Source organism: Amphiura filiformis, chromosome 1, assembly GCF_039555335.1.
Source record: "Amphiura filiformis chromosome 1, Afil_fr2py, whole genome shotgun sequence".
NCBI classification, from domain to species: Eukaryota; Metazoa; Echinodermata; class Ophiuroidea; order Amphilepidida; family Amphiuridae; genus Amphiura; species Amphiura filiformis.
In genome coordinates, this window is record NC_092628.1 from 942,237 (window position 1) to 951,982 (window position 9,746).

Sequence of the window (9,746 nt, forward strand, 5' to 3'; positions counted from 1 at the left end):
GGTACGCAATGCTTTTTTTTCCACCACACGGAATAAAGGGTGGTGCAATATTTATGTGTACCCCAGGGTCAATTGTGTGTGTGTGTGTGGGGGTGTGTGGGGGGGGGTGTCAATGATTTTTGGCAGGCCAAAAAAAGCATTTTGTGGCAGGTGAATGGGGACAAGCGATTTTGGCAGGTCGAAGAAAGAGGGGGGGGGCAAGCGTTTTTGGCACAGATCTTTTGGGCACCGTTTCTATATTATGCTCTAAAATGTGTAGGAAAATGTCCAAATATGCAAAATCACTGTTCTGGCATTATATGATAAGACAATCTAAGGTTTTAAACTTGGGTTCCCCAAAATCATGTATGTGTAAGGGGGGGGCAAAGAATCTCTTGTTTTGGGCATGTCAAAGGGTGGTGTTGGGCAAAGGTTTTTGGCACGTCAAAAGAGGGGTAAAGTTTTTTTGGCACAGCCAAAGGGGGTGGGGTGGGCAAACAATTTTTGGCAGACCATTGTGGGAATTGACCACCCCCAGGGTACACGTGATTATTGAACCACCCCTTATAAGGAATATACTCTTAATTTCGGCGTCTTGGATCAAGTTTCTACCATAAACAATATGCCCAAATTTGTGAAAATGTATAGATTAGAATTGGGTGTTTTATGTTCCATATTTGAAACAAACAATCTTAATTGCAATATTTCGTGTCCAAGAACCAAAACTGGGTGCTATACTCTGAAAACATTAGGGTACAAATATACAAGTTCCAAAGTTGGCAATAGGAGTCTGTTTTAATTGCATAGGGGAAAGTGGGGTAATGCCGGACTGTGGGGAATCCCGGACACGTCGATTGCAGCTAAACGGAGAAGGGTGGCACTATTATACTACCTTAGGGTATTAGCTACCTCAAGTTGTACCTCACGTGTACTGCTACCAGCGCTTTGGGTCTCGTCTTTCTTTGTGAAAATTACGAAAAAACAGAAATTGTCATTTTTGACTTTTTATCTGAAAAGTGATTTATTAGCTGGGTGACAGTTAATGCGACAAGGGACACAGATGAAGTATGGATGGAAATTATGTTTGATACTTGATTGTTAGCTGGATGTATGAATTCTGATATCTTTAAAATGGATTAGTAGAACAAGCACTGAAAAATAAATCGAGACCGTGAGGGGTAATCCCGGACACACATGCGTCTCTATACAGATGGGGTAATGCCGGACACTTGTTATTTCGAAAATATAGACAACAACAACAGCCCCCATAGTTGTATGCTTGAGGTAACAGAAGTACCTAATACATTCAGGGATTATCATCATACTCCACTTTCCCTCTTAGCAACAATCATGTGTCCGGGATTACCCCGTGTCCGGCATTACCCCATCATTTTTTTTCAATTTTGTTTTTTAATTATAACTTATTAACTATAGATGTTGAGTTATTAAAAACTGGTTACTAGTTAGAACATTACTCCTACTTTGCATTGATATGATTTTCACTGATGAACTTTATTTAATCTTGTACCTGTGTAGTCTTAACGAAAGGTGCCCGGGATTACCCCACTTTCCCCTATGCATGACTTTCTTGTGATGGCCTTCAAGAGATGTGGCTATTTTCAGAAAAAGAGAGATGTTTTTTTTTTACTATGCTTGAAGAATTTAGGCAAATATGAATAAGTGGCGGATGTATGATTTGTTTATGGATGACATTTGCTGTAATCAAGGAAATTATGCAAATGACTCCATTTCAGTCTAGATTGACACCTGGCAAAATCAAATTCACTACATTTTGACGAAAATAGGAAACAATTTAGACTTCACACATATTGCCAAAATTTCTTCCAATCAACAAAATAGAAATGAAATGACCCCAAGAGGTCAAAGTTCCATTGATTTTAGTAGTCAGTAGGCCTATAGTATTATATTATGGGTGATAATTGGTTGCGAGCACATTTATAAGGGATCCAATGCTGAAGGTCGGTAGAACCTTCATATGAACATGGGGAAAGTAAAGGATAATATTCAATAAAATGGCTGAAAATAACTGAACTATTTCCAGGTAAAATTGCCCGTCCCAGGTCACTGTTCAAAAATTTTACAAATTTGCATGGCCTCTTGTCATGGATATGTCATTGGTTTTCGACCTCATATAGGGCCACCTCTCGACCTGAGTCGAGTGGGTGGTTACCCAGGCTGATGTACAAGTTGCATCCACCCACCCCCAGTTGGACATTTTTTGTTTCCATTTTTTTTTAATCATGACATATTTCGCCACTACCAATGATTACCTACACTGATTTAATTCAATTAGGAAATGTTTAATAATACTCTTGTGGAAGGGGTTGGATTAGGGAGTCAAAATATTTTCCCGTCGCATTTCAACTAATCTTTATAATTAAGAGATTAAAATTCAGAATCCAACCAATCCCTACCATGAAAATATTTCTGAATATGCCACCATTAACATCAGTGATTCTTGTTATTCATTAGTCTGAGAGCACTGAAAACAATTATCATAAGTTAAATCACATACTTTATAGGGAGAGCTTCAAAACACATCTGCCGGTTGCTCGCCAGTTCCGCCCGGTTCTACCCGGTTAGATCCGGTTTGCATTGTTCTAAACAATATGGAATGCGGTTCAACCGCCACTATACTGCCAGTCAACCAGCGGCTGAGTTTTGAAGCCACCCAGAAATACACTTTAATTAGCTAACATGCAGCCTATATACTGTACATTACAATGCACTAAAATGGGCAAAAACGGGAAAACTTCAGAAGCTATGTCCAGGGGGTAAAATGTCCGAATTGAATGAAATAAAGGCCATTTTCCCACTCACACCAAGTCACTACAATGATTTTCACAAGTATTTTAAAACTTTGGTTCGAGATCACCCCCCTAGTTAAATATGTAATGACTATTATGGTTACGAAGACCGGTTAGGACTTTATTTATAAAGCTCAAATCTCTTAAAATAGGCCGTATGTCATGTTTGAAAAAACGGAGTAAATTAATAAAAGCTTTGTTATTATATTTACTAAAGACATGAACCATTGTTTATGGTAATGTTTACCTTAAATATGTTTTTTGTTTAGCCTACTTGTGTTTTTAAGAAAATGTATATAAATTTGGTAGTATTCTCGTAATCATGGTAATTGCGATAAGAAGTCATTCTCCTATAGGGCTCCGCAGTAAACGGTTTATGTAGTAATTTGACTATTTCATGATTTGTGATTTTGGGGGTCATGTTACGTCATTATTTCAGCAACATGTTTAGAAAACCACAGTTATTACTGATATTATTTTAAAATAAGACAGAAATTGTATAATTATGAGGCATGAACTACAACGGCACGCAGCCGGCCTTTCAATACGGGTCTTTTATTTCTAAGGGGGCAAAAGTCCAGACAGTCATGGGGAAAAGTGTGTTCCTTAGGAAAGGGATAAGGATCCAAAGTGTTTGCCAGAAAATACTTTCATAGGTCACAATCTACCGCTATAGGCGCTTCATGTTACTCATCAGAACATGTAAAAGGTTTAACTCCATAACTTGGCATGAAAATGGACTACCTTTCAAACCGGTCTTTTGGTGTAAACGGAAACCAGACAGACGTATATCTTAATCAATGGAATCAGACTTACCCGCATACGATGCGTGAAGAGCGCACAGCAATGCTGTTGTTACATACACAGGTAATTTCATACTGGACGTTCAAAACTGTTAACAAAAAGGATCACATAAAAAAATAACTAACAATATAAACATTATATATGTAATATGAAAAAAGATATTTTCATATTATTAAAAAAAAGTAACTACATAAAATAATAATCTTTGTACACATAAAAAATAATAACAATAAATTATTATTTAATCAATTTTAACAACTTTATACAAAAGCATCAAAGACTAACTTACCTTCATTAAGTCGACTAACAATTTTTAAGAAAGTATACTAATCTTATAACGACAAAACCAAACACCTTCACTCTCCCTCTTAATTCGAAAAGAACAACTTTCAGATTTCAACCTGCTTTAAAAGAGGAAGATAGCGGAAACCACCGTACGTGGGCTGAGTGCTTCTTGGGAGAGTTTCACGTCACTATTTTGAGTCATAGACGCTGTGAATTCAGTTTAGAAGTGAAACGCATGCCACTTATGATAAGTTTGTTTTCAATATCTTAATACTTTATCGAACTTGTATAAAATGATGATTTTTATTAAATCAGTTAATTGATACATGACAATATAAAAAAGAATGATATGTGTGAAGTCGTAAAATTTGGTGATATTTATTATTTTGTCTTATTTTATTATTTTAGCAGACATATTTTCAAACTGTTACAGCGTATGAGGGTTAGTTACGTACCCTATTCCATCCGTGATTGACGCAACTCAGGATGTCTGGCAACCGGCTTTTACATAATTCAAATTTGACATTATATTCAACTATTTTCACATTTCCTTATGTATGTAGGCTTGTTTCTATTTTTAAACATGCCATTTCATTTTATTTCATTAGGCAATCGTTTGTAGTGCGGGTTGTAATGTGCCACTATGGCACTAATATTAATTTATAATAGGCCTACATTTCGAATACCATTTACAGGTGGACATTAAACAGGGCTACAACACTTCGTGCATATAGGCTATCTTAATTAGTTTTAAATTATAAAGACTGGATTGAAATCCGTGTAATGGCGTCAATATATTGAATAAGTTTGATCAGCTTTCAAAAAAGTGTGTATCATAATAATTGTATGCTTTTAAGCAAGTGCTTAACTTTATTTCATTCTCAAACAATCGTATAATTTTGCAATCGTACACTCTTAGAAAAAAGTTCGACTTTTAGGGTTCGAACCTTTTAGTCCTGTAAACCGAACGTTCTCCCAAAATTGTTCTAAACGGACCCAAAAAGGTTTTATCAGCTTTGTTGAAGAATTTTTGAAATGGTTCTTTGTCAAGGAACCATTTTAAAGGGTTCTTTACAGAATCCCAAAAGCTGACAAAGCACTTGTTAAGAGAATGGTTCTTTCTAGAACTATCTTGGGATAGGGCTCCACATACAGGACAAGAAAGGTTCGAAGTCGAACCTTTTTTCGTACTAAGAGTGTATATGACATAATTTCTACTGCAATTAGAAATAATAAAAATAACTAAATAAAAAAATTAAAGTTATATTACCTTACCTTTGTCGTTGACTTCAAATATAGGTTTAAAGGAGCCGTCAAGCCTCTGTCCGAGTGGTGTGTTCCTATTGCTATATTAATCACAATAATCTAACTTAGCTAAGTCAAGCCTATAATAACATCGTCATGGGTCCATGCAAGACACGTCACGGTGACCGAACCCACGTGTCCCGGATGTCAGCTTTAATGACAATGTCCGCCAAAATAAAAACACTAACGTTACCAAGGAAACCAGGGAGCATATTATTTCATAACCGTGTTATGATGTGATCATTTTATCTCAAATTTGTCATGGTGACGGTTCTATATTCAGCTGGGTGTTTTTTATTATCAATATTATTTTTATTATTATTTCTTATTTTTATTTCATGATACAGATTGCCTTTGGCATGCATGCGTAAAGAGCGCTTAAAGATCTTCAATCTCACTCTATAAAACATAATTTCAAGTTTTTGTCAATCTCGTCACTGTGCTCATAAAAGCTTACAAAAAAATCAGTGAAGGGTCAAAATTGTGCAATTATATTGATTTTAACAGTCATGTAGGCCTAATTATCTAAACTGAATGCAGTTGGAAATGATCAATTAGGCGTACCTTTAAAGAGAGGGTCTGTACAGTCACATTATTTTGATACCCAAACGTAGGGTTAACCATGTGATCGATATCTTGATAGATTAAAATTAACTTTGATTTAAAAAAAAACCTGTTTATTTTATTTATTTTATTTATTTTATTTATTTTATTTATTTTATTTATTTTATTTATTTTATTTATTTTATTTATTTTATTTATTTTATTTATTTTATTTATTTTATTTATTTTATTTATTTTATTTATTTTATTTATTTTATTTATTTTATTTATTTTATTTATTTTATTTATTTTATTTATTTTACTTATTTTATTTATCTATCTATTTATTTATTTTACAAATTCAAAGTATAGACCTCTGGAAAAGGTAAGCGTTACCAGGGGGGTGACACTAAATTCACGGCTTTTATTTAGCCACGCAAACCTATGGAAATTTTGTTGGCTTGCTCTCAACAAAGTGAGGCAAGGTATCGATCGGTTATGAATAATTCACATCAACTCTTACTCAGCCCATGTGATTGAGGTCACCACATAAAGGTGTCGTAAGTTTAGCGAATCGAACCTGTTGAAGATAGTAAAAAGCGCCCCCAAGCAAGGTTAGACCGGGCGGAAGTGGGTCAACTACTATGATCCCATCAGGCCACAGTGATTTGTTTCTGCAAGAAAGTCTTTTAATTTGATAATGGAATGTCTTGTTGATATAGTAATGTCGAAATTGAGACTAACTATCGATAATACAAAGGAAATATACGACAAGCATAAGATATGAAATACAGTGAGTATTTGAAGTCAAAAAATCACGTGACCTTCCAAAATGGCACCCGCGGCAATAGTTTTTGCCATGTGCTTCCTCCCTGTGGAAAAGTATCCCGAAAAATATCAATCTGCACTAATACACTTATTGGTGTAGCCTGCCAGTATGAATTATTGTTGAAAAGTAGAAAAGCACCGTAATTTTGACATTTAATTGTATACCGCCACTAATAATCCAAAAATCCGATCTTTATTCATCACGTCTATTGGCTCATTTTCTTACATTGAACTATTATAGGCACTTCAACATCGATGATAACCAGCGTACACCTACAAGACCCCAGAAAAAAAAAATCATAGGCTCACGTCAAGCCGTCTGTACACCTGTCTTCAATCATATAATAGATTGAATACAATACCGTTCTTTTCAAAGAGACTAATCTTACAGGTGCATGAGTGATTAGCATTTCTTTGACATCTATGGTTCAATGCATCGGTAGGTCCTACTGCATGAACGTGAGTGCGGGCGATATAGTCAAAATTGTATTCATCTATTGTTATGGTAGTTAATCCGATTTTTAAAAATACGTCACTTCGCCAGCGTGCCTATAAACGTATTCTGTTAGGGAGTAGCCTACATTAAACAATTACAATTTCAAACTTTGTGATTGGCAATAGGCCCCTACCGGTATGCAAAAAGTATGCATGGGTGACACCCAGGAGCGATTATAGTATTTGTTTCCTTGCTACATCATATTTTGATTGTTTCCGTTTGCCATAATTTAACACAGAATAAAAGCAAAACTCACTGAAAAATAACATTTGCTGAAAATCAACTAAGTTTAGGGAGTGTTCAGAAATACTTTGGTGGGGGACAATATATTTTTTCGTGTTACAAATTTTTAACCCCCTATCCCTCTTCGTGAACCCAAAACTTTGTTGACCCCCGGTCTCACAAGTTAATGGACCTAAAACTGTTATGACCCCACCCTCATATTAAGTACAAAACTATTCCCCCCCCCAACCTGTACCATTGTACATCAAACGATAGAGGAAATAATATTATTAAATAATACTAAAACTTGTATTCATGTCAGTGTTGTGAGTTGGTAAATTACCGCTTAATTTATATGGTAATTTACCGCCATCTTAATTTACCGTAGTAAAATAGGGTAATTTTTTTAAAATTAAAACTTCAAATAATATTGTTTTTGTTTGTCTGTTTTAGATGACAATTACAGTTTCATTCAAAAGAGTTATGCAAATACTTTAAAATGTACGTTCGGCAATTTGCACATAGGCCTACGCGTCATGGCCTACTCTGCCTGGCAAAGCTAGTCTGGTCGGAATGTGCATAATAATTATGTTTCGTTCGGTAGCCGATACAAACGGCAACTACTCTGTCCCTTGATCAAACGTCTATTATATTAACGCCCTCTAGCCAGGTCAGACCATCATTTTAATAACAATATGCTATTAACATATGAATTGGACACATGCAAATTACGAAGTGTCACATCCTGATTTAATAATCCTTGGCGTTACTACTAGTTTCACAGCATACCCTCGCTTACGATCATTGGGTATACCAATCACTAGAGGGATAATTAGTCATGGTTTAACTCAACACAAATGCATATACATGTATATGCATTCTGTGGTGTCAAAATCAGGGCAAACCTAGCCATTCCAGCACAGTCTCTACTCCAAAAGTAGTAGAAAGCAGGCGGCGGATGACATGATCGAGCCGGCAACCCGTGAAACCGCCCGGCCGTATGGCATTTTCCATATACTCGGTTAGTTTTGTGGGGTTCATTATCGAACCCCAACGGTTTTAGCTTGTATTTATACTATTTATCAACATAGGCCTATTTGTTTGTGATATTTCAAGCGTTTTAAAATTTCAAAAAAATCCCATTCAATTACACGGTTGACGATGAAAATTTACTGAATTTAGGGACTGCACGTCATACACCACCTGGTAGAAAGTGCTCAACCACTATAAATAGTGGAGGCGTAATATAACAAGTATTATTTTTCAGGTGACTAACTTTGGAATTAAACGTGCTCAAACCCATAACAGGTGAGCGTAGAAACAAATTCAAAGTATAGACCTCTGGAAAAGGTAACCGTTACTACTAGTTTCACAGCATACCCTCACTTACGATCATTGGGTATACCGATCATCAGACGGATAATTGTCCTGATTTTGACACCACAGAATGTATATACATGCATATGCATTTATGTTGAGTTGAAACCATGACAAAGTATAATGTAGTTAATTAGCCTAAAATGGCGGATTTAGGGAGACTGAATTTGATTTTTGTGGGGGAAAAATTTCTGAATTTGAGCTACATTATTCTGATATTATCAAGTTTATTGATGTTTGAGGCGATATTTACTGAACATAAATACCAATAAGTGTTCGTCATAACTAAAATGCACTAATCTACCAGTATTGAAAGTGGGAGGAGCTTTAAAAAGGTGATTCGCACTCAGAGAGTTTGAATGGTCCCCTTGGGCCAAATGTTATAAACTTAATGTACAAAAAGGAGCAGCGTGAGTTCATTGGACTACTGTGACAACCAGGAATCCTCTAAGTTGTTTTTGTACCGCAAGTTTATAACATTTGATCCCAGGGGACCATTCGAACTTTCTGAGTACGTACCACTCTTAAGAGTCCTATTTTTAAGCTCCTATCGTGTTCAAAAAATTGGTACATTACAAGCGTATTTCAGCTGTGATGAATGCCATTTGCTGACAAATTTTAAGAAATATCACCTCAAACCCCTATAAATTTGATAATAACAGCACAATGTTGTATAAAGTCCGAAATTGTGTCCCCCACAAAGCTCAAATTCAGCCTCCCTAAATCCGCCATTTTAGGCAAATTCGCTACATTAAGAACACCATAACGTAAACTTGTGGAAAGCACGTTTTCTATCCAACAACTATTTTACACCCTCTCCCGACACAACCCAATAAATATTTAGCCCGTGCGGTTTATGCAGACTCCAGACCTGTCTTGGAATGTTGCGAAAAAATATTCCATATTAAATGTCAAGTCTGTATTTCAAAAAAAAAAATATTTTGGTATTTCATTTTAAATAGCCATTAATTACTTTTTGGCACAACGGATTAAACCCGACGCTGAAGGTGAAGGTGTAGGCGATGTAGGCCGCTATGCCTACTTTGATCATCATTTTTGAATTCTTAAATATTCTGCAG

General features: G+C 35.7%; 1 protein-coding gene across 3 annotated transcripts in view; it reads right to left on the reverse strand.

Moving 5' to 3' along the window:
• LOC140169345 (neutral phospholipase A2 3-like) overlaps positions 1 to 5,310 on the reverse strand; it is a 15,973-nt gene extending 10,663 nt beyond the window's left edge. The window contains exons 1-2 of one of the 3 annotated variants that reach the window (XM_072192609.1): positions 5,172 to 5,310; positions 3,624 to 3,699 (exon numbers count right to left, since the gene is read on the reverse strand). In XM_072192609.1, the coding sequence (XP_072048710.1) occupies positions 3,624 to 3,684 (61 nt within the window). In that variant the 5' untranslated portion in view covers positions 3,685 to 3,699; positions 5,172 to 5,310. Of the gene's footprint in view, positions 1 to 3,623; positions 3,700 to 3,900; positions 4,030 to 5,166 lie in introns of those variants that run through there. The other 2 variants (XM_072192616.1, XM_072192602.1) reach the window with 2 other exon arrangements.
• Between the last annotated feature and the right edge of the window lie 4,436 nt (positions 5,311 to 9,746).